Here is a 25,854-nt window from a genome sequence, read left to right on the forward strand (position 1 = left end):
ATCTTTATTTCGATAATCTAAAACATGAAATATTTTTATTTTGATTCGCTGAAACATAAAATTAAATATTTGAATTTTGCGTTAAATAGTGCTTAAAATATTTCCTGACGATCCAAGCAGATTGAAAAAACAAGTAATATGAAAATGTGAATAACTATAACATTTTCGAAGTGAGTTTTCTCGAAAACGAGGAGTCAAATGAAAAATATTTATTCCATAGTTTCGATTCATTTTTTCATGTAGAATCATCGCCTCAAATAAAATTCACACTATTTTGAGAATCTTTCAAATGAAATATTCAAAAATTTTTTCTACCAAATACAATAATTTATTTTTAAAGACGCGCATATGATCTCGAATGGAATCGACTATTTGAAACGGTATTTTACCCAGCTTCGATTAGACGATCGTTTAAATTCAATTGCGAGACGAGTACTTTCGTTCTCCGAGGAGTTTCCCCAACTCCCTCCCCACCTGTTCGTCCTTTGGCCGGTTGGGATCGTCGGCGAGTTACTCGCCATTCAGTTAGTCAGTCAGTAAGTCAGTAAGTCAGTCAGCCAGTGAAGCACATAATCGATCGGTCGGTGAATCAATTAAACCGTTTGGCTGATAGTGTCGTCGGGCTCGAGCAGCAACAGTGACTTATCGCGACTCCCGGTGGACAAATTTCCTGGCCGGCGCGGCAGTGCGTTCACCTTGCAAAACGTGCGGCATGTTCAAACGTTTCGGTGAATTATTGCGGGCGCAATGTTCAGCCGCAGATAATTTGTTCCGTGGCTAAAGAAGACACACGTGTAGCGGCGAGATACGCCTGCGTTCATGTCTGCGACGGCTTTAAAGAGGATTAGCCACAGGGAATGTTGAAGGTAAGTACTGCAACGCGTTTAATTACTGGCGAAGCAGTTGAAGGCAACTTTCGCGCTAAACGTACTACCACCGGTCAAATGACAGGCTCTAGATTTTTCATGTCAAAACTAAAATTGAAATTTTATTTTAAAGTTAAAATTAAAATCAAAATTCTATTTTAAAGCTGAAATTAAACTTGCAATTTGATTTTAAAGTTAAAATTAAAATTACAATTTTATTTTAAAGTTAAAATTAAAATTAAAATTTTATTTTAAAGTTAAAATTAAAATTGACATTTTATTTTAAAGTTAAAATTAAAATTGACATTTTATTTTAAAGTTATAATTAAAATTGACATTTTATTTTAAAGTTATAATTAAAATTGAAACTTTAAAGTTATAGTGAAAATTGATATATTATTTTAAGATTGAAATTAAAATTTTATTTTAAAGCAAAAATTACAATTTCATTCTAAAATTAATGAAAAATTTCATGGATTAGAAAAATATTATACACTTTGTTTAACCATCCAAAGGTTTCTAAGCCTTTAGCATTCTTAATAAAACCTTCACCAAATGACTCCATGGAAAATACTACAGTCCCTGTCTGCATCGAAAGTATCGACTTAATGATGCGTCGAAGTATCTTCCATGCATATTTCTTATATGCAGTGTGCATGGTTTCGATGAATCATTCAGCTATATCCTAACAAATTCTAAATATTCATACAAGTTTCGAAGAAATCATACTTTCTTGATATGATAATAATTATGTATACACTTGATAATAATTTTGTCAATTATTAATAGTTTATTTTCTCCAAAAATATGAATAATTTAAAGAATTAAACATTTTCGTTTGGCACAATGTCATAATTTATCATAATTATTGATTATTATCATAATCGTAATAATTATATACATACTGATAATAATATTGTGGATTATTAATAGTTTATCTTCTCCAAAAATATTAATAATTTAAATAATTAAACATTTTCATTTGACAATGAAAAATATTTCATTTCAGACATTTTATGCACTCTCTTTTAATGCACTGAAGATTTGAAAGAAATGTTTTTAACTCTTCAGTTTCTACATAATTTGTTTAAGTGCATATTTAACAATCTGTAGGGTGTACTTTTAATTTCGATAAAATCATCGAAATCCGGTAGCAGTTTTACGTTCTCCACTTAAAGCGAAATTATGAAAGCGTGTCCGTTAAGATTGACACTTTCCTGACGTACAATGTACAATGCAATTACCGTGCAATTTGTCGTAATGAAAGTTTCTAACAACACGCTTGCAAATTTCTCGAGGATTTTACATCCTGTCGATCGTTTTTCGAAAGTAAACTAGATTGTTTCGTAAAAAAAAATATACAATATTTGTTTCTACTAATTGGAAAGGCTTCTATAATAAAACTGTCCAGTACCAATTTTGCGATTTAATAATCAGTAAGAAATTTTTCATAGATATTGTTGACACGCTAAATATAAATTCGAAAGTCATTTTTTCTTCGTTTTCAAAATGGTAATTACTACACAAACATACAATTTATCTTGCCATTGGGAAGCAATGTATACTCATAAGTATATTGTATATAAATAGCATATAAATCATTATTTTCAGCAAAGGTATTTAAAGTAAAGAAAATAAATAAATTATTATTGAACCGAAATATTTTCATAAATTCTTGAAATACTACTTTGGAAACTTATTACATCAAATAAAATATTTTATTGTCAAAGTTCTAAGCTTACTTTAAAATAAATAGGGTGATTTACTATTTTAAATACTATTTTACCCAGCTCTGGATGTCGTTATGTTTTCACATATATTCGTCGACGTCATTTAACAATACGCCACAGATACGAGCGAAGACGAAATATTTAGCCACGACAGTGAATGTCCACTTTCCAAACTTCCTGCGCACTCGACTTCCTGGATATCTCCGCAATCGTTTTACCGAGAAATTCCTCACGGAATGCAAATAACGTACACCGAGGACAATACGAATTCTTCGACACGTTCGTCTTTCTTATCGCGCAATTACGCCAATCTCAGTGTTATACAAATATAAATGTTGCCCCATCGCCAATATGCGTCGAATACAGGGGAATTTTGAGACAAAAATTTATCATACGTTAACGTGTCATATTGGTATTAATTAATTGTTATTGCTATTATTAATGTTATTGCTATTATTATTAAATTTCTTTGCTTCGTATCTGTCGTGGATACTCCGGTACTGTCAGAGAGGGGGTAACATTTCCCCCTCAATTCGTGCTCCCTCCCCTCATCTGGTGGTAGTGGGTATTATTGGGAGTTCAGAAGAAGTCACTTGGCACTTGAAGTAGGATTTCATTGGTCTGACACACAAAAATAATGTAACTCTACATTTATTTACGTCCCCCCCCCCCCATAAAAAAATAAATTCCAACCCAGATACTAATTTATAATTGGAACTATCACAGGACTGTGCCGCCATCGAAAATGAGGACACCTAAAGAGTAACATGATTCCGTATTTAACAAAAACTGTGGAAGTACACTTAATAAGAGGATTGAAATTCAATTTTCATCTTGACCAAGTTACGGTGAAGTGTTGAATCTGCAATACAGAGGAATTCTGGGAACGTTTCGCGATTAAAGAAGAGACCTCGGATTACGGTGGAACGTTGATGAAGAGAGGCTCGTAAATGATCGATATGCATCACGGGACGTGCTCCGAGCTGGCTCTAACAAATACTACTAAAAGGTGATCAACAATTATCCGTGTCCCCACATAAGTAGCTGTGGAGGAACACCGACGATGGAGCTGAACGTGTTCACCTGTGTCACGGTGAGTAATCGAAATTTTGTTGTTCTGGTCGATTCGCAAATGCTAATCAAATAAAAAAGAAAAACTATTACAACAAGTGAAAACGATACGTGATTGCTCTAAAACAAACAATAAATAAATTGATTGGAGCTGAAGCTCACAACTAGACTGCAAAATAATCATGAATTGTAACAAACAGGAACCTAACATGTTGACATGTTTAACATGTTTAACAACATGTTTAACATGTTGAAAGTAATATATTGATATTTCAATTTTGCTGCTGTTTTCATTTATTTTTGTTATCAGGCGTAACTTCAGGTAATAATCTTCGCTCATTGCGAAAATGTTCCAACGTTTCATTAACGTTGTTGCTAGATTCATTAAGCGCCATTGGACAGACTACGTTGATGTCTTCATAATTTACCATGCTCATGCGATAAACTGAGAATCACAATCTTTCTTTCACAATGCCTTGCTTGTTTATGAAAATTTATACCTTCAGAGACGGTAGAGTAACAACGAAAAGTTTTCTTTCAAACTTAATTAAACTACAAATTAACTGGAAAGTAAATAATAATAAATAGAAGTTTATAATTGCATTAAAACCTTTATCGTATTACTGGTGATATACACTGTGTCCCACGAATTCTGTCCATCTGAAGTATCTTCGTTATTTTAAACAATATGCGAAAGTCTTTCAAATAAAGGAATTAAGGATTTAATTTCAACAAATATTGAAGTTTAAGAGAAATTAATAAAGCCGACATAGATAATATTATATTCTATTAGAAACTATGAGAAAATTAATTGGTTATGAATTAATTGTTTATGATTTGTTGTCATACAATTTGACTATTCGTTACTGGAAATGTTCTTCGTCCCTGGTATTATCCCCGGTTATTATCAAATAAAAACATATGAGTAAATCGTAAGTAAAATGACAAAGTAGTAATGCGTAAAATGAACAATAGAATTTGCTTTTTCATATGATGATAGCTTGTCAGGGAATCAGATTTCTCCCGATCGTTGCGAATAGCCGAGTTTGACGAGCATAAACTCATTTGTGTGGCCGGACGTAACGGCCTGGACATCAACTTCCGGTCCGAAGTCTTATGGGCAGACGTGTATTACCATCACGCAAGTCTGCATTCTTATTGTCTGCTTAGACTGACCTTCGAACGGTATGACACCCGCAATTCGAAGTAGTAGGGCTTTCAGAAAGTTGGGCGTCCAGAAAGACATTATATTTTTTAGAAACGAAGGTGACCTTCAGTTCTTTAAATGGAGTTCTATGTATTGATTCGTGTACGTCACAATGATCTTCAAGGTCATGCAAGGTCAGAAATGGAAAGAACCGGATAATCAGGTTTTAGTCCAGTTTATACATACTGACACCGTTTATTATGCAAAAATCGAACAACCATCGTACGCGAAATTAGAGTCCACGTTGTTCGAGTCCCAGCAATCGAGCGGCGTGTAGACGAAATTTGTCGTCACCAGGCCACAGCAAAAACGCAGGGACACAAGTTGACAATAAGCGCGGTATTTGCGGAAGGTATTGGCGTTTGTCACACAGATATTACGTGGTCAACGAACCTTGAGAACTTCTCGGAACAGACGTACACGCCTGTGCAAAGAAGAGTTTCCGAACGCGGTTCCAAACTCGCTCCCCAAGTACCTCTTTCGCCATCGCTATGTCACGCGGAATTTCCTTCGGTTCCGATACCGGAGAATCATATTTAACTATATTAATCACTAAATTTAATTTTCCTACTGAAATGATTAAAGTTCAACTGCATTCGCTTTTAAAATTGAAATAAATATAATTTCGGAAAGAATGAATTATTTGGTCAAAAATGGAATGAAAAATGAAATGAAAAAATTGAGAAATGAAACAACTGTTTGAAAATTATTTGGCTGTTCATTTAAACTATAAACTGTGATTATCTCGAATGACATGTAGCCAAATAAAATAAAATATTATTTTATTCGTAATATAATAATATTAGTATATAATATTATAATATAATAATATTAGTATACGGGGTATTTCACCTAACTCGAGCATCTAAAATATCTGGCTTGTTTTTTATGATAGAAAAAAATTGCAAAGGAAAACATTAGTTGGTTCAATGGGGCAAATATTACTATAGGCAAACAAATTTGTTCTAGGTTATATTTTTTGAGATTTCAAGGTCATCGAAGTTTTTTTAAATGGAATGATATATATATGATAACCCAAGGTCAAGACGAATCCAATGACCTGTAATATTATGATCTTCACGTGACCTTGAGTTTGTTATCACCAACGATTCAACTCCATACATTTACACTGCATGGACGCTGATGTTCAACTTGTCGAAGTCATTTCGCGTTTTCAGTGCACCAATAATGTATATTATGTGTATTCAGTTGTCCATGGTTAGAAAAAGTAGCTTCGTCAGTAAAGACAACGTCATAAAAGAAATGCTCATTCCTTTGTTTTTACTGCAATGTCCATGTACAAAAAGCAACACGATTGTCAAAGTCGTTGCCATGAAGCTCCTGATGTAAGGAAATATGGTATGGATGAAATTTATAACATTATAATATTCGGAACACAATTGCTTTGGAAATGCCTAAAGAACGTCTAATTTTTCGACAACGTGTAGTAGGATCAATATCGACTGTAGCCATTACAAAAGTTTCGGCATCTTCTCCATTAGCACGCTTTGATCGTTTTCTGTTCAGTGATTTAATACTCCCTGTTTTACAAAACAATTGAACTATGCGGTCAAAACTTTGTAGAGAAGAATGATTTCTCTCAGGGTATTTTCCTGCGTACAGTTGAGATGCTTCTACTGAGTTATTTTTTGCCTCACCATAAACTAAAAACATGTCTATCTTTTCTGCACCACTGTACGCCATCGTTTCAGAGAAGTAACGTTATGTTTCAAAATCGAGTAAATCCCGACGAATTTCTGAAACGTACTGATTAGAGTCACCGAAACGAGAAGAAGTATCGGTGTTGACAATTTATTGTGAGCGTGTTTACAGTCATTAATCAAGGTTCAAGAATATTTCTTGAAACCCTAGGGGGATCGTGTCATCGTTATTTCACTATTTACATCAAGTGTCCTACTTTTATGAATTTCTCGTACTCAAAGTCACGTGAAGCTCATAATATTACAGGTCGTTGGATTCGTCTTGACCTCGGCTATGATACAGCGATAATAAAAATATATTATTCCATTTAAAAACACTTCGATGACCTTGAAATCTCAAAAAATATATCCTTGAATAAATTTTTTTGCCTATCACAATATTTGCCCTCCTGAACCAACTAATGTTTTCCTCTGACATTTTTTTCTATTATAAAAAACAAACGAGATATTTTAAATGCTCGAGTTAGGTAAAACACCCTGTATAATATTGTAATATAATAATACTAGTATATAATATTATAATATAATAATACTAATATATAATATCATAATATAAGAATATTAGTATATAGCATTTTATTTTGTTTGGCTAGATGTATAGCTCCGAAACTCGGAGCAGTTTGCAGTTTCTTTCATAGAGTCGAAGATACTCTCGCGATTGAAGCGAAGCGAGAACCTGTCTTCATATCGAGATATTTTCTATCGAGTCCCTAATATTATAACGAAAGTTTAGCCTACGGGTGTTGATTGGCCCTCGCTAAAATTCGTCACATAGACTCTTTGTACGTGCACTGCAAATCGATCGCAGTGTTATGAATTTGTCATATACAGTGTAACAAAAATAAGTATACGCGAACATGTGTAAGACAAGTACGAAGTTTTTCGAATGAAAAATATAATAACATCGCGCCGAACATCGCGCCGAACAGCGTCCGTAACGCAAAATCGCGCCGAAATGAATGTCGACTTTGCGTTTCGTTCGCTGTTCGGAGCAATGTTCGTCGAAATGTTCAGGTCTGTACGCAGCTTTAGAGGTTCCCGAATTGTGTCTAGAACACGATAAGTGTGAAGTTTCGTCCCCGAAGTAGTCACACTCATCCATAGTCGTCAGATCAAAACTTGTGTTCCCACTCTAGCTTCCCCTTCTACCGCGCTATTCCCCCACGCTTCTGCCACGGCCTGGTCACGCGATGCGTTCCGCCTCTGTCGTGCATGCGTCACGATGTCACGTGACTGACCGGTTCCTGTCAGAGAGAAGGTAACTTTTTCCTCTCAATTCGCGCTACCCTCCCCTCATCTATGCACTACGACACTGTACTGTCAAATCTATAGTCCTAGCCCGAATCGATTTGAATCTGTACATTTCAAGTTACCTATTTCAGACCGTGATTGTCACATCGATCGCATTGATCGACGTTATAAATGCGAGCCCAACGTACTACGTAAAACCCATCGAGGACGAGAACGACTACGCCCGGGTCTTGGAGCTCTCGCTTTTGTTTTACGAAGCGCAACGATCAGGGAAACTGCCAAAGAACAATCGCATACCATGGAGAAAGGACTCGGCACTGGAGGATCATGGTTTGAACGGGGAAGACTTGACTGGAGGTTATTACGACGGTAAGTACAGTGCTAAGTAGACAATTTGGTAAATACAGGGTATGCGGCAGTGATGGGCACGGTAGGGGCCCCTCCAACGCCTGTTTCTCCCACCAACCTCTCTTTCATGCAGCGCGCACCATCGTCGCGTGCGCTGGTGTCTAGCGCAGTGTCGCCAGATCAAGACTTATGCCCCCACCCTAACTTCCCCTTCTACCGCGGCCGAATCACGTGACGCGTTCCATCTCCGCCGTGCGTACTCCAGTACCGACAGAGAGAGAGAGAGAGGGAGAGGGTAACTTTTTCCCCTCAATTCGTGCTCCCTGCCCTCATCTGGCAACACTGGCCTGTAGTCATAGTCACCAGATCAAGACTTCTGCCCCCATTCTAACTTGTGCAGAGTGATATTCCTTTCATGCGGATTTTCAGCCGGCGATTTTGTGAAGTTCGGATTCACGATGGCGTCGACAATCACACTTCTGGCCTGGGGTGCGGTAAGCTGGCCGGAGGCTTACAACGCTGCCGGGCAGCTTGACGAACTTCGCGAGGCCATCAAATGGGCTACCGACTACTTCATAAAATGCCACGTCAGCGAGTATGTGTTCTATGGACAAGTCGGCGACTTCTCGCTGGACCATACCTTTTGGGGAAGACCCGAGGAATTGAATACCACTAGGCCAGCCTACAAAATCGATCTTGAACATCCTGGTACGCCAATGGAACAAAGCGTGTAACCCATCAAGCATTTAACCGGGGAAGTACAATACCATAGTCTACAATCATTTCCGTAAAATTGTTCAGGTTCCGACTTGGCAGGCGAAACGGCGGCCGCTCTTGCCGCGTCGAGCATTGTCTTCCGCAGCCATGATCCCGAGTACAGCGATCTGTGCTTGAAGCACGCCAAGGAGTTATACAGATTTGCGGACAGATACCGGGGGCTCTATCACGAAGCGATTCGCGGCGCTGCACAATACTACGAGAGCACAGATTATGGCGATGAATTAGCTTGGGCGGCTGCTTGGCTCTACAAGGCAACAAACGACACGATTTATCTCGAGGATGCCGAGGATCATTACCAACATTTCCATCTCAAAGAGAGGCCGAACGAATTCTTCTACAACAAGAAGGTCGCCGGTGTGCAGGTAAATTGAACGCGTTGTCAACCAGAGTCGACGTCTTTCGTTTGGCGCTCATAGTGGTTTTTTAAATTTTTATTACAGACTCGGATAAAAAAAAAGTTGTAATATTTGCTACAATATTTTCTTTTCGCAATTCCTGTCGATTACAATTTGTTTGTCATTGTTCCACGCATAATATAGTTACATCATCTTAAACGATGTACGGAGACTTTTGTGAGCGACTGTACACATTTGGTTCGTTTGAAGTTCTAACAGCGCGAGCTGTTTCGAATACTTCCGCGAGCCATTGTACAAGCGACGAGGTATTCTCCGCGATGAGTTAATTGCACAAAGTGCCAATAATAGTTCGGAAAACATTCTTTTTCCGTATCCTTCGGCGATGAATCGCGAAGAAGCTTGTAAATATTGAACATCGTGTCCGTTGCAGGTTCTATTAGCTCAATTGACGGGGCAAACGGAATATCGGACCGCCGCAAGTGCTTTTTGCGACTTCTCGGTGCGCCAGCAAAAACGCACGCCGAAGGGGCTGCTCTACATCGACAAATTCGGTACTTTGTGCCACGCGGCGAACGTGGCATTCGTTTGCCTGGAGGCAGCCGACTATCCCGGTATCGGCAACCCCCAGGAATACCGTGAATTCGCCGAACAACAAATTCACTATATGCTGGGTGGTGGTGGTAAGCTTCATCCTTTGACCGGACGTTACCTCAGCGTCGCCAGATCGAGACTTATTCCCCCACTCTAATTCCCAACGCCTCCGCCGCGACCGGGTCACGTGACGTACTCCGGTACTGGCAGAGAGATTTCATCCAGAAAACTCATCCAATGGCATAAAAATGCTTCGATTCTGTGACATCCGCATGATCAATTTTTGACCTACTTCTAACACTTACAGTCGGGGACAAAAATAAGTGGACAGTTAGTGGAAATAAGTAAAAATGAGGTTTAGTCGAATTAAGGGCCCGGTCTTCGTAGATTCGCGATAAGGTAGAGTGACTACATTACCGTCAAAAAATGGTTTTACGTGCCTCAAGTTCGTCCTTATATAAGAATATTTTGTCGCTGGTAAAGGGCTCATTCGAAAGAGAAAGGTTCATTCTAGTGCGCGCTGGTCAGGAGCTGCCGAGATTATGCAGATATTTGGTAATATAAGCGTTAGAAGTAGGCCAAAAATTGACGATGTGCATACCGTGGTATCCAAGCATTTTTATGCCATTGGTTGAGTTTTCTGGATGAAATAGAGAGCAGCGCGCACTAGAAAATATCTCCAGCTACAAATTAAGCTATATTTTGTCTTCATTCTCTGCGAAATAAAGCCAAAAACTTGAAACGCGTTTCTGGCGTCAGAATTCATAATATCGATAATAAAGAGCAAAAAATGTGATAAGTTTAATCACAGACTTAAGACCCGTCGGATCAAGACCAAAACGGATCTTAAGTCTCTGTCTGAAGGCTGTGAATGGAAATTATTAATTAAAAAGTCACGCGACTATCCCGGGCCCTTAAAATGACTGTTACAAACTTAAGTTATATTTTTTATATATCCTTACAGTGTATAGATTATTTAGCGAATAATTGAAGTTCATATTTACATCTTTGTGTAAACACGCCGTACTATAACGAAAATGTCAGCTATTTATCAGGAGGCAAAAATAAGTGGACACTTGGTTATAATGTTATTGTGAGATAAGAAATGTATACAAACATTAGGCACAGGTCACGCTTACATGCAGCGATCACCATCAAACTTATTAGTACCAATTCAAGCTTCGTACAAGTAAGAACATTTATACAATAATTGCAGAATGCCAGGAGCGAAAGAAATTTCATATCAAATTCGCCACTTAATTGTATCAGACTGCTGTAAGAAATTAAGTCACCGCATAATAGCTCGGATCTGCAACGTATTTAAAAGTGTGATAGGAAAAATTTATAATAAATATTTAGTATATAAGACCGTGAAAAATTTAAGAGGCCGTGGACGCTAACGCTGTATGTACCACCATACAAGAAGACCGTCGAATTTTTCGTACAAGTCGAAAAGATCGAACGATTGTAGCAAGAAGTATTGCAGAAATAGTGGAAGTAAATGTTTCAACAAAATAATAAAACGAAGACTGCACGAAGCTGGTTTAAGATGCTGCAAGGCTAGACGTAAGCCACATATCATTGAAAGAAATATGAGAAAACGTTCAGCCTTTACAAAAAAATATAATTTGGAGCGACGAAAGTAAATTTGAGTTGCGGCATTTAAAAAAGAAGCACAAAGTCTTGAGAAAAAAAACATGGAGCGTATAAGAGAGCATTTATTATACCCACAGTTAAATTTGACGGTGGATCATTAATGGTATGGGGGGGGGGGGGAATTGGTACGTTAGTACAAATTGACGGAATTATGAATGCAGATAAGTATATTAATATACTAAATGAAAATTTAGGAGAAGCAGTGGTAAAAATGGGTTGCGACGTCGAATTTGTCTTTCAATAAGACAATGACCCTAAGCACTCTACTAAGAAAACTGAAAAATTTTTCAAGGATTTCAATATTAAGTTGCTTGAATGGCCGGCCCAGAGCCCTGGTTTGAATCCTATCGAGAACTTATGGAGTTTAACCCTTTCGCGGCGAAGCTCTCAGAAATAAAATGCGCTCTAGGTAGCCCGCGTGACGGTGGAAGATCGAACGCGCGGACAACACAATACGCGATACGATGTCGCGCGGACAGCACCATGCGCGGACAACACGGAACACGTATAGAGCGTCTATAGCTGAGCGCCAAAAGGCGCTGTTCGCTCGGAGAGAGCATCTATAGCTGAGCGCCAAAAGGCGCTGTTCGCCGCGAAAAGGTTAATGAACGCAAAAGTTCCATTGGATTACAGTCTGAATATGAAAAAATTAGTAACGATTATATTGAAAAGTTAATAAAAAGTATTCCTCGACGTCTGGAAGCCGTAATACAAGCAAAAAGTGGCAATACCAAGTATTAACTTTGTTATGCGTTCGATTTATTACGCATTTAATTGAGTGTCCACTTATTTTTGTCTCTTAATAAATAGCTGTCATTTTCGTTATGGTACGGCGTGTTTTCACAAAGATGTAAATATGAATTTCAATTATTCGCTAAATAATCTATACACTGTAAGGATATATAATAAATAAAACTTAAATTTATAACAGTCGTGTTAGTTCAGTAAACTTCATTTTTACCTGTTTCCACTAACTGTCCACTTATTTTTGTCCCCGACTGTATATGACAAAATATCTGGATAATCTCGTCAGCTCATGACCATAGGGCGCTGCATTGAACCTTCCTCCTTCGAATGAGCCCTTTCGCAGCGAAAAATATTCTCATATAAAGACGAAAGGTTGAGGCGCGTGAAACCATTTTTCGCCTAATTTTGTCGGTAACATGGTCACTCTACCTTACCGGGAATCTACGGAGTCTTCGCCAAAAGAGTAAAACCATTAGAAAAATTTACAGATACTGTTACATTATTTTGAACCTATTAAACATATTAAAAGAAGGAGATCTATTTCCCTCCAGTTTGTTGCAAAACTGTTATAGAAAATTTTAGTTTGCATACAGACCCGCCCTCTACTTATAAAGTTTTCTATTATTTATTCTTTTTCTATTATTATTTCTAAATTGTGTGTTACAAAAGAATGATACAATCAGTCGATTCAGTAGTTGCCATCGTTTTCTATAGTACAGTTTGTCAAAGTCCTTGAAAATGCAGGCAGAATACAGTTTTCTTTCGATATAAGACGATAGCTCGGGATGGCTTTCGCCGTATTGCGGATGAGACATTCTTCTTGAGTGGGCCGAGAATTTATGGGTCCCATCTTTCGTTGAAAAAGGTTAGTATATCCTTTCGTTCTGGTATCGAGCGGACAACTTCAGAGGAAGAAGATGGGATAGAGATTTTCTTGTTGCAAAAAGAGCATCGTCGTCTTATATCGAAAGAAAACTGTACATGGATCGTTTGAGTGTTCAGTATCAGAATGCCCTCTCGATGTTGATTCGAGCAGGAAAGTTAATATCGATGCTAAACCATTTCACTAGTTTCCCCCACGAACCATCGTTACGAAACTATGAAGTATCGGTTTTGTCCAATTAGGAAGGAGCTACGTGATCGGATGGGGTCGAAATCCTCCAAAGCAGCCTCATCACGCAGCTTCGTCTTGCCCTGACAAACCAGCGGCTTGCGGGTGGCCTGAATTCGACAAGGATGTTCCGAATCCTCAAATACTGTACGGCGCGTTGGTTTCCGGTCCCGACGAAGCAGACAAGTTTCATGATCATCGTGAAGATTATGTGTACACCGAAGTCACACTGGACTATAATGCTGGCTTCACGAGTGCGCTCGCTGGACTCTTGCAATTACGTGTGAAAAGTACAACTTAATACGTGATAAATGGCCGCCGTGGAAACGTTCAACCCTTGCGTCGATACCCTAAACTTTCAGAAGTCAGTTAGAGTTTATATCAACGACCTATTGTTGCATACGAAATGTCCGATTCATAGCTGTAACTTTAAACAAACATAACTTTCCTCTAAACAAATCTTGTTTATTAAAATAAGCACCATTGTAATCATCATATTATGTCAACGAATGACGAGTATGAATGTATTCGTCTCATTTTTCTGATTAAAATGACACCAAACACGATATACATACATTACAATCATAATTACTTGTCTAACAAGCGATTAAAGTTTCGGCCTTGACATTTACGGTAGAGGTACACGAATTCCTAATTTCGCTTGCTACACAAGTAATTATAATCGTAATTACAGCGTGTTTGGTGTCATTTTAATTAGTAAAACGAGATTAATACGATGGTAAAAGTTTCATAAAAATAGACTTGCAATCTTTTGTTTAACTTGCATTAGTGTGAGTCTCACCGATCCTCGATCCCTCATTGGCTCGGTCGCCGAGCGTGTTTAGCGCTTGAGTGATTCCAATGGAGATCCCCTCAGTGGTGGGGATAAAATTTGGACAGTTACGGTAGAGATCACAAATAAGTCGAAATGAGTCGAGTGTAACAACACAAGTGTTTACTATAATTAGAAAAACTATTTAAAAATCGTTATATCATTTCAGAAACACTCTTTAAAGAAACTTGTTTAAAACAAGCAATTTAGAATTATGCGTTTATGCCGTTGCAAAAATAGATCTAGACAGAGAGGAAGCAGAAATATTATTTATGGTATGAAATAAAACTTTATTGTAAAACAAAAGAAATTTTTGTAATTAGTCTAGTATGCAAATCCTGTACGTTAAGTATTAGATGATCTGTCTGACAATTATTGATTATTTTCATTTGTGTAAATATTAATAAATATGAGCTTTTGGTATCATAGAAATGTTTGCTATTGCATACGAACGAATGTGCGTTATTGTTAAAGTTCTTTATTGTAAAAAAGATTTTTAAATTCGTGGCAATGGTTATGAAAAAAGGAAATGAATTTGCAATGGACGTACACCGTTTTTAAATCGGAAACCGTATGCGTCGAATGACTATGGTCTTCCTGTACCAGTTACGTCAACTGTACTGGCAACAAGTGCAGTCACAATCGATCATTACTTGATACTATGATCCATGCTTAATCGTGTCACTATGGCGACGAAATGGTTCGAGTATTTTGCATTAATCGCTCTATTTCAATTCCCCACACAAGTGCAACTTGAAAATTTGAATAGAAGAGGTAAGTACATATGCTTTGTCGTTGTTATCTTTCTTTATGAGTCTTTTGTACAATTACTATGAAGACAATTTATGAATTGAATTTCAAATGAAATACTTGCGAACGACGTGTCCCATATCTTTGTAATATTGCATATGAAATGGCCGATTTCAGACTGCAAATTTTATGAAGTGTTTTAATCAAGAAATACTATTATTAGTCTACAGGTTTAGTATAGAGGGTGACCACGTAACTTACATATCTTGAACATTTGCGCTATTTGTAATAATATAAAAAAATTATATTTACAAAATTCGCATGGTATAGAGAGAGAAATATTGTTACGTAAACATTTCTGTATATGTCTAAAGGCGTTTCGGACATTTGAAGGTCACCTTGATTTATTTATATGGAAAGACGTTTGTATCGCGAATCGATAGAGTATCAAATTCTGCATAAAAGCGTATTGACCTGCATATGTCCTAGGTTAACGTTAAATTAATTTTCTAAAATTAATTCTGATTCAACTAAATTGATTAAAATAAATCAGGCATTCGATGTAACCTGTACGGTTTTGTTCAAATATAATTGTTTAATGCAGTTTAATTATATCTTATTGTATCTTATTTTAATTTATTTTATTTTAATTATGAAACACTGTTCTTCTTTTTTTGTTTGATAATAGAACTGGGTGGCAATAATCATATAGCATGTGCATACGTGCAGTGTGAAAAGACGGAGACATGCGTGCACCGTAAATTTCGTTGCAAAAATCCTCCATGTCCCGGCATGCTTTATTGCGCGAAATCTCGAACAGGTAAGTAGCTCGACAAATTCCCAGTGAAAGTTATTGTACAATGGCAGACAAAAGAGAATTTAAATAGTAACGTATGCGATAACCACGGCAATTTTTACAAACTGAAATTTTATTTTAAGGCAGCAATACATTTTTTATAAACATCTACGTCTTATAAAATAATGGAAGTGAGAAAACTGTAAGAGGGGATAGAAAATTAATAGTTTATTTAAAACAGTACCACAAGTAATAAAACCGGGTGGACAAGAGTAAGTTTGATTCTACATTTTTGTGATTACGATTTTGATATTCGAACATTTTTTTAGTTTTGTTACTCTGTACATCCATGTCAGGCCGACTGGGTGCCCTTATCCGTAATAGGGCGAAAGCCGTCCCGAGCCATCGTCTTATATCGAATATGTGCGAGGATGCCTCAGGCAAGATGAATGTTATCAACATTTAAAAAACTATCTAGTGCCAAAGTTGTTAATACTTATATATAGAAATTGCAATTTCAATCTTTCTTTTGTTCGCCACTGTACTTCTCAGCCGAAAGCGCGCAATTTTTTCAGTTTTTCATATTTTATATTTTGGTTTCGTTGACCATATGCAAATCAAATTTTTTAAGAGTCACTGAGAGGGCCTTCTACTTGCGACACTGTGCATTGTAGCAACGGATACTTGTGCATGGTGAAAGTTCGACATTGTCTTTGGGATCAAAGTAAGTATATCAATATAAATAGTATGAATAAAGTCAAAATGCAATCCATTTTTAATATTTTTCTTTTCTAAATTGTATTCCATCCATAATCATAAGGAATTGTATTCCTTATGTATTCCATTTGAATGTATGCGTGTACATCTACGCAGCACAGGAGTTTGGTGGGGAGACCCAGACCACACGTTCTTCCCACTCCTGAGGCCCCCCACCATGCTCCTATGGAGTGTGTGAAAAGGGGGCGGGGGACTAGGAACCTATTATAGGAGGTTGTCTCCAGGAGAGATAAAATCACGATAGGGTTATATGCAGGGACCAGTGGTGGGGGAATCTGCATACTGGTAGTTGGGGTCTATAGTATTTAAGAGTTAAAAATACTAAAGGATTCACTGATGCTCGGTGGTGTTTACTAGAATGCAAGCAACAGATAGCAAGATGTGTATCTCAGCGGGAGTATCACGAGGGTCCGGCGTCCTGCGCCGGGTTCAAGTGTCCTCAAGGCCATCACTGTATCCTCCGGGAGTCACTCTGTGCCAACCCGCCGTGCAAACTACTGCGGAGCTGCAGCAAGAACAGAGGTCAATCCTAATGCTATGAATCAACGAACTATCAGTTCGATGATAGTCGATAATGGAATCAAAATTTATTTTCTAGACGTGCACATTTGGTTCAACAAATGCCGAAGTCTAAGTTGTTCATCGGAATTCGACTGCTTCTTACGGAAACCAGAGAGTACCTGCTCGGATCCACCCTGTAAACATACGACGGATTGCATAACGGCAGCAGGTATACTGAACAAAAAAAATATACACCATTATACAATCAGTTGGGATAATTACTTATTCGCATTACTCGTAATGTTTACAGAAGACGAGGTGGAAAATGCGCATTGTCGCGGATGGATATGTCCTCGGATGCATAAATGCGTCGCGAAAACTGTGGCACCATGCGAATCGTACAATTGCGACGTTAATAGAACTTGCAATATGGTACCGCAAAATAATTCATCTTCCTGGCCAGGATCCCTGAACAAACAAGACAATGATGCTCAATCTCCTCAAGACACCATTAAAGTATTGTTTCATAAATCAACTAATAGTATTCTCTCCATAACTGTCGGAAAGATCTCTACCGTAAATGTCACTCTTTTATCCCCACCACCCTTCGGAACCAGTTAAGCGGTAAACACGTTCGACGACCGAGCCAGCGAATGGTCGACTATCGGTGAGACTCACACTAATGCAAGCGAAGCAAAAGATCGTATTCTAATTTTTTTTAATTTTCTAATTTTCGATTTTTTTATGGAACTTTTACCATCGTATTCGTCTCGTTTTTCTATTTAACATGACATCAAACACGATATACTTACGATCACAATTGCTTGTATAGCAAGCCTAGTTGAGAATTCGTCTACCTCTACAGTAAATGTCAAGTCAGAAGAACTTTAATAGCTTCCCTTCGTTCAGCACACTACAAAGAATGTAGTACTTCTTCTAGAACTGTGCCTCGGCAGACTGGAAGATACGACAGTTACGGAGAGAATACTGTAGTTACAGTGTTGCTACGATAACTGTCGCAAGGTATAGTAGTGAAAAGCGTAAGGACCCAGTAAGGTTGCGTTCTATTTATAATATTGTTAATTGACAATCTAACACAACTATACCCGCGTAAATCTTTTATGATTACCCATAAATTATAATTTCTCAATTTTTTTTTACTTCATCGCAGCAGTAAGAAAGTTGCCATAGTAACCTCGATCCATAAAATGGATGATGTTCGACTATTCTCAAACCACAATGCCCTAAGTAACACAGTGTCTAATCGCGATCTTAACGCTCCTCGATAAAATCTTACGACAGCCTGCTACTTCCAGCAATTTCAAGATTGGTTTCGATCCATCAGAAGTATACTGAATCCCGTCGTGTACACTAACTGGATAGAAACAATTCTCACTTCGACGCCGCGCAGCGAAGAATTTCGAAAATGGATGCGAACGTCGCAAATTCACGGATCCCCCGAGGTGAATAAACATTGGGTACTTGAATAAGTTTCTGCCGTTCTTTCGGTAAACAAAAGTCCTTTGTTTGGACAGAAAAATATTCGGATTCTTTTAAAAAGACGATCATTTTTTTAATATTGATATTAATTTTTTTTAAAGTTAGAACAGTTAGTTTACTACATGACATGAAAAAATATTTTTAAAAATAACAATTCGTCGGAATTACAGAAAATATACTAAAAGTTTAAAACTTTTTTATACGGAGTATATTGAAAATTTAAAAAATACATTTTGTAGATCTGTGTCAATTACAGAATACAGTAAATTCTCATTACGAATCAGTGCCAACCTTACAATTTGGAGTCAGTGGAATAACCCACACCACCGGTGAGTGGACGAAGCTCGAGAGCCATCGCCGCCGCAACATTGTCGGCTATATCGGTGTGAGCTCAGAAGACCATTACTAATCCAATTACAAAACTTCTTTATTTGCACCAACTTGCACCAACATATTTGTGGCATTTTTCTGATTAAAATGAAACAAAATATGGTATAATACCGATGATATTTACTTGTGTAATGAACGACGAAAGTTACTTCCCATTACAATTACATTAATGGAAAATTAGTGTAAATGTGATCCGAATTATATCGCGTTTGGCATCATTTTAATCAGAAAAATGCCACGAATATGTTGGTAAAAGTTTCATAGAAAAATAACGAAAAATAAAGAAGTTTTGTAATATAGCCGACAATGTTGTGGCACACTCCTCGGCGGCGACGGCTCTCGAGCTTCGCTGTCCATTTCTCCGTGCAACATTGTATCAGAGAAAGACATTTTCTCAGTCTTCTTGTCGCTAGCGCTTAGTGGTCATAGGTTTTTTATGACTTGTAGACGGATAAGACTCTTAGGTTTCCAGCGTGCCCTGTGTATTTCAAATGCGACGCTCGGCGAGAACCTCCGATTTCGTATAAGAATCAGTAAAAAGAACAGCGGGACTGACTCGTAACGAGAATTCACTGTAGTTCCTTTATTACAGGATGAACCTTCGCAAGACGATTTGAATAAAATATTAGTAGATGTCGATGGTCTTTTGCGTGAATGGAATGTAACAAATGTGGAAGAGCTTTTTGGTAAAAAGAGTCTGTTCGTACCAGGGTATAATAGTTCAGTGGTAGATCTCGTCCATGATCCGGAAGAAAAAGAAAAGGAAATTTTGTCATACCAATCACCAGAAAATAAAAACTCCAATAGCCAGCACTCTCACACACTTCCGGTAGAAAACAAGAGAATTACAGACACTCAAATAAATAATCTCAACACTGATATGCCACACGACGTTCCAAAACAAATTGTCGTAGCATCACAAAATAAAGATATTCATGATATACAAATGGAGGATTTCTCTTTCGTGAGTATTTTCTATCAGAAATTAATTTATAAGTCCTGTTTCTTAATATGATTTGTTTGCACAGAATGTTCCAGAGATATTGAAATATTTATCTATCGACAACTATGAACTGCCATCTTTGTGGACAGTGTCCGACAGAAATTTCCAAAAAGAAGCATCTGAAAGGGCGGATACTACCATTGACAGTTTCAGTGACGTTTCTGAAACCGCTGATGTTCTAGAAATGTTAATGAAGTCATTAACGCATTTCTCAAACGAAACTACTCAAGAAAATTTTGATGACAAACCGGTTGATCGAAGTTACCCAGAAGTAAGTTCTACTACACTAAGGTGATTTGAAATAACTTTTTCCTCTACGAAAATGTTCTCCGTGGCTTTGTTCAGGAGCTATTGACGAAAAACACGGACCAATCAGAGCGCGGTTATAGAGCGCAGAGAGTAGCGTCGGCAATGGCCGGGCCGGAATCCGTCTGCTGTAGCCGCGCTCTGATTGATCCGCGTTTTTCGTTAATAACCCCTTAACGAGGCAGCGGGGAACATTTTCGTAAGGGACAAAGTTATTTCAAATGACCTTTGGACTCATCCTTTTCAAGGAAATACTAATCAAAACAATTTTATTTTGTTTAAACATCCGCAGCTGTAGCAAAATAAGAATAATAATATTTTTCATGTGATTTTTCTATAACCAACTGGATAATCTTGCTATTTATTGGGAAAAAATAATTTCCGTCATGGTAGAAGTTCAATCACGTTGAAAGTAATTGTTCTCTCACCTGCTTGTTTTAGAACGGAAATAAAAACTACGCCTCAAGTGCAGTACCTTATTTCGGCGAAGACCGGTTTACGAGCAAAAACTTGGAAGAACTTGTAGACCAATCTTCTTTGTACGGCGGAGCTCGCATAAACTTCACGTACAATTCCGAGCCGAGAGTCCATGGTAAGTTCTTCAACAAATTAAGTAAGTTTGCCTATACCTAAACTACGGAGACCATTACAACTTCAATGGTTCGGATGGTACAAACGTGAATACCTTGATTTTTCTGCTTAACGCCTTCGGTTATGCACAATGCGTCAAAGTTGAAATACAGAAAAATTGAAATAATTTTCCACTTTTAAAATTTTAATAACAATAGAATTTTCAATCCCATATCTAGTAGATTTACTGATCATTTTTCTATTGAACAGTATGCCCCAGTTATGGACAATTAGTCGAAATTGAAATGCAGAAAAATTAAAAGAATTCCTCGATTTTATTATTTTAATAATAAGAGAATTTTCAAACCAATATCCAGCAGATTTATGGATAATTTTTCTACAAACTGGGATAAGGGACCCAATTACTGTGGGAGCATCAATTACTGTGCCTATATTAATTATACTTATTTTTTAAAATACATTTTATAAAAAATGTATAACATATATTAACTGATTTTAATGAAAAAATTTAATATCTCTTTTTTAACATTCATCGTGCTTTAAAAGTAAGTATAATTAATATAGGCACAGTAATTGGTACCCCCGCAGTAAGTGAGTCACTTACCCTATGCCTCGCTTATGCACAATTATCAGTATTCTGAATTAAAATTCTTTAATTCTCAATTCGAGGTACTCAAATAAAATTGCAGAAGTATTCTCATATTACCATGGAGAATAAATTAACATTAATGATGTGTGAATGTGAGTAACAAAGACGCTCGTTAACATTGTTTCGTTTGTAAGCTCTTTGGGTGAACGAGTCATATTGTTATCCCAGAGGGACTATAAATTACACAAAAATTCAGCATCGTTAGACGAGCTCAAGCTATCTAAAGCGCGTGTCGAAAATACAAAATATAAAAAAAATGGTATGCACCGGCTAACGATTCCGGATTCCCTCGCAGCTAGAGCACCCGGTTTGACCGGAGAATTATTTTAATTGGCAACACATTTAAGACCGCCATGTATCCTAACTTATTTTAATTAATTCGATTTAACATTTTTAGAAAGTTACGTTCAGTGACGCAACCCTTTCTTAGAAGCTTTTTTCACTCTTTCTATGAACAGTTGATGGAATTTTCTGCGTCTGTAGTACTTGTAACTGCGTACCTAATACACAGGGGAACATCGAATTTAAAAAAGCTTGGTAACTAGACAATCTGACATTCTGTTGCACAGAACGCAAAAAATCGTGCGAACAGCCGTGCAAAATAAAACGTTTTCCATAGTAAAATGGGAGATACGTTCCAAGTTATTAAAAAACCGTGTAAGATGGAATAAAGGACTATATTTCATTCAAACATCCGTGAAAAGAAAGTGACATTTAAAAGTGGAATTTAAATATACTTAAATATTCGCAAGCGAAATAACATTAATTAAAATGAAATTATACTCGCATAAATATTTCGAAAAAAAGAAGAAATACTAGGACTAATATAAACGGCCCCTTTTTTGTGATGAAGACAATTTTAATTTTGCTTAAAGATCCGTCGTGCAACGTGTTAACGGGAAACCCCCCGTTAAAAGCCGTAAGGGATACATGTTCGCAACTGTAGACACCGAACAGAAAACTCGATAGCGACTATTGACACTCGGAAGGAGGCACTTAATAAGGCTTATGGTTGAATAGCAACCCTAATAGTGCCGAGACGGTTAGCTACACACCCAATTAAGAAGAATGAAGGAACTTAGGAATTTTCCCGCAAGAGATTTCTTGGCTGTAAGTGGATTACGAGAACCCATCGGCGGAGTTCGTCCGCGAACTCGCAAGGGGAGATTTAGTCCGGCGGTTCTGTATACCTATACCAACGGACAATCCCTCCAACGTGTGACTTCTACTGGGGCAAGGGTCCCAATTTGTGTAGGCGTACCAATTACTGTGCCTATATTAATTCTACTTATTTTCAAAGCGTGATGAATATTAAAAAAACGTTTAAAGTCTCGGACTTGGCATTTACCGTAGAGGTCCTCGAATTCTTAACTCCGTTTGCTACACAAGTAACTATGGTTTATTAGGGGGGCTGTTCGGGCTCAACCTTCGGCCGAGCCCGACAACAAGCCGGGAGCATCGACCGAGCGACCTAAAGGACCGCCACGGTCCCAAACAAGCGAGCGCGCCCGCCAAATGGTCGCCTGCACCGGGCGAATTCGAACCCGAGGTCACGCCTCGAAAAGACGGTTGCTGCCGAACCGTTCGGAAATGCAACCCCGCGACACCCTTCCGCCGCCAGGGAGGCCCGGCGATATACACCCCGCGCACCGACGCGCGGATCGAGTTGAGATGTAACACTCTTGCGAACCAAAGCACACCTTAACGTAATTCCGATACCAACGACTTGCGAGCCCGCTACTCGATTCACGTCGCGACCGAAAGCACACCCAGTCCACCGGATCCTTCGCGCCTCCGCGAATTGTAAATACTCTGTAAATAGTTGGGAATATATTGCTCGTTGTGTGTCGCGTAACCGCCAGTTTTCTTTCGTGTACGTCCGACCGTTTACACCGGCAATTCCCGTCCCGAACGACGGAACAGGGACCCATAAGTAATCAATTATTTTGGAATCTGAAACAAACTTTGTAGTAAATTCAAATTTTTATTTCTTAATTTATTATATGATCTCCATCATTATTAAGGACAGTTTGCCATCTTTCCTGCAAATTTTCAATCCCCCTCTTATAGAAACCCAGGGTTCGTGAAGCAAAATATGACTCAAGGTGCCTCCTTACATCTTCTACAGAAGTTAATGTTTTATTTCTTAAATAATGCTCCAGAGATCTGAAAAGATGATAGTCAGAGGGAGCAATGTCGGGTGAGTACGGGGGGTGCGGCAAAACTTCTCGTTGCAATTCTTTGATTTTTTCCTGAGTGAGTTTCATTTTATGGGGCCGGGCATTGTCAATTTGCTTTTCTGCGAACTAAAGATGCCCTCTTTTCAATAGTTCTGAATACAGCCGTTGTAATTGCTGACAATACAACTCAGCAGTAACTGTTTCTCCAGGTTTCAACAACTCAAAGTGAATTATTCCACGACAGTCCCACCAAATGCACAATAACACCTTTCTAAGTGATAAGCTAGGTTTAGGGGTTGATATTGCGGTTTGCATCTCTACTGATCCTAAAAAATGGACCTCTACGAAATCTGGATAGCAATGAAGTGCAAACTGATCGACGAATATTCTTGTTGGTCTCAGATAATTGATGCGGTACACATATTCTTTGCCTATATGCCTTTCCCATTTCGGTACGGACGCCGCCATTTTATTACAGGGTTGTAAAAAAAAATTATACTTTTTAGAATATTTTAAACATAGGCTGCTTTACCGAAAACTGTAAAAGAATACGTGTTTCCTCTTTAACGATCGGTACAGAACTAAAAGCAAAACAAATTCTTTGCAAATAATTGATTACTTATGAGTACCCCTAATATATCGTGTGTAGTATCTTTTCATTTGGAAAAACGAGACAAATATACTAATAACTGGTAACAGTTTCATAAAAGAAAAAATTAGAATACGATCTTATGCTTCGCCGATACTCAACCCCTCGCTGGATCGGTCGTCGAGCATGTTCACCGCTTGACTGGTTCCAAGGGGGATCCCCCAGTAATAGGGATAAAATTTGGACAGTTACGGTAGAGATCTTTGCGACAGTTACGGAGAGAATACTGTGTTTTGCCTTCGTTGGATTTTTCGGGGCAGTGGATCGGATGTTAACATCTGAAATGTCTTTGTTCGTGTGCACGAATGTGACAAAAACAGACACGCAAAAAACGTGAGCACCAGTGACCTTTACACGAGACGTCCCGAATGTTTCTCTGATTCTTTTTTGCTGTAGTCCGTCACCTTTTCTTGAAAGAGGCAGCTCGTTCGTGGAAATCTGTTTAAGTACAGCACGCTTTATGCGGTAGAACTGTTATATAATTTATCTTATTAACAACTGAATAATCGCTGGTTGAATTGGTAATTCCGACGTTTGATTTATGACTACCACGAAACCGATTGTGCTTCAGAAAATATTTTCGTTCCTCCATTGTTTCAGACACCGTGAGATCTTCTAATCGCACGGATCAATCATACAGCAGCGATTCAGGGATATCATCAGCTCAAAAGATAGACGCTAATAACGAAACTGCAAATTTAGATCGTTTCTTCGAGATGGACAAGGAGGCTCTGTTATCTTACATCGAAACTCTAATTGAAGAGGTAGATCTAGAGAACGATTCCTCGAACGAAACAAAACGAAACATGGACGTTGAAAACTTGGTACGAAATATTTTTTGTAGATTCCTTTCGTTTTTTCAAATCTTGATGAAGCTTCAGGTCAACCTTTGGAGACTGAACTGGAGACTATCATTTAGATATTTTGTCTCCACGGTTATTGTAACTCTTTAATTCTTAATATTACAATTTTTTGTGATCTACACCCTACAGTAATTTAATTTAATTTTAATGTTAATGTTATAAGCACAACGGCACTTTTGCTACGACAAAGGCAGCTTCCGCAAAACATTCGAAAGTTATGGTTGGAACGTTGTCGAATTTCGACTTTCCACAACTTAACCTGAAACATAAACCAGTTTTTACTTTTACCGACAGGAAACAGATTCAAGGACAGCTGCGCCAAGTTATGAAGACAAGGAGCCCCAGTCTTTTTACAATTTACCAAGTTACGGTGCTAACGACGATTATGTTGACGTTAAAAACCGCGATGACAAGGCATAACGAAATCGATATAGAGTAACAAATGTAGTCACAAAGAATTTGTAATGCTATGTACACTACGTGATAAAATGGTAGCGCACATTGCAACTGAAGTTATCATCCACTATGTCAAAATACGTATAATAACACATATAAATAAAAACAAATTGTTTCATTTGATAAAAATTGTATTTTTAACGAATATAATAGTTGATCAGAAAAATTTTAGGCTG

The 25,854-nt window shown here is 37.8% G+C and overlaps 2 protein-coding genes across 4 annotated transcripts; both read left to right on the plus strand.

The window, feature by feature from the left end:
- The first annotated feature begins 526 nt into the window (after positions 1 to 526).
- On the plus strand, positions 527 to 14,199 carry LOC143353929 (endoglucanase F). 2 transcript variants are annotated; one of them, XM_076787525.1, is made up of 8 exons: positions 527 to 866; positions 3,323 to 3,689; positions 7,978 to 8,215; positions 8,624 to 8,902; positions 8,996 to 9,336; positions 9,761 to 10,010; positions 13,450 to 13,739; positions 13,805 to 14,199. In XM_076787525.1, exons 2-7 carry the CDS (start codon positions 3,660 to 3,662, stop codon positions 13,734 to 13,736), a joined length of 1,425 nt encoding a protein of 474 aa, XP_076643640.1. In that variant the 5' UTR covers positions 527 to 866; positions 3,323 to 3,659; the 3' UTR covers positions 13,737 to 13,739; positions 13,805 to 14,199. The 2 variants fall into 2 exon arrangements, with proteins under 2 accessions (XP_076643640.1, XP_076643639.1); XM_076787524.1 differs by having other exon boundaries at positions 13,450 to 14,199.
- Positions 14,200 to 14,349: 150 nt separating this feature from the next.
- LOC143353926 (uncharacterized) lies at positions 14,350 to 25,796 on the plus strand. 2 transcript variants are annotated; one of them, XM_076787519.1, is made up of 12 exons: positions 14,350 to 15,041; positions 15,706 to 15,837; positions 16,445 to 16,537; positions 16,948 to 17,112; positions 17,189 to 17,320; positions 17,405 to 17,607; positions 18,408 to 18,554; positions 19,574 to 19,945; positions 20,010 to 20,255; positions 20,732 to 20,882; positions 24,960 to 25,183; positions 25,517 to 25,796. In XM_076787519.1, exons 1-12 carry the CDS (start codon positions 14,936 to 14,938, stop codon positions 25,640 to 25,642), a joined length of 2,097 nt encoding a protein of 698 aa, XP_076643634.1. In that variant the 5' UTR covers positions 14,350 to 14,935; the 3' UTR covers positions 25,643 to 25,796. The 2 variants fall into 2 exon arrangements, with proteins under 2 accessions (XP_076643634.1, XP_076643635.1); XM_076787520.1 differs by lacking the exon at positions 18,408 to 18,554.
- The last annotated feature ends 58 nt before the right edge of the window (positions 25,797 to 25,854 follow it).

This window comes from Halictus rubicundus, chromosome 5, assembly GCF_050948215.1.
Source record: "Halictus rubicundus isolate RS-2024b chromosome 5, iyHalRubi1_principal, whole genome shotgun sequence".
Taxonomy (NCBI): Eukaryota; Metazoa; Arthropoda; class Insecta; order Hymenoptera; family Halictidae; genus Halictus; species Halictus rubicundus.

Bases quoted from the DNA above. Each gene is read 5' to 3' on its own strand.
- LOC143353929 (XM_076787524.1), top strand. From the start codon at position 3,660: ATGGAGCTGAACGTGTTCACCTGTGTCACG. The intron at 8,216-8,623 runs GTAAGTACAGTG...GCGGATTTTCAG, and splicing joins GACTGGAGGTTATTACGACG to CCGGCGATTTTGTGAAGTTC. The intron at 8,903-8,995 runs GTACGCCAATGG...AAAATTGTTCAG, and splicing joins AATCGATCTTGAACATCCTG to GTTCCGACTTGGCAGGCGAA.
- LOC143353926 (XM_076787519.1), top strand. From the start codon at position 14,936: ATGCTTAATCGTGTCACTATGGCGACGAAATGGTTCGAGTATTTTGCA. The intron at 15,042-15,705 runs GTAAGTACATAT...GTTTGATAATAG, and splicing joins TGAAAATTTGAATAGAAGAG to AACTGGGTGGCAATAATCAT. The intron at 20,883-24,959 runs GTAAGTTCTTCA...CCATTGTTTCAG, and splicing joins TTCCGAGCCGAGAGTCCATG to ACACCGTGAGATCTTCTAAT.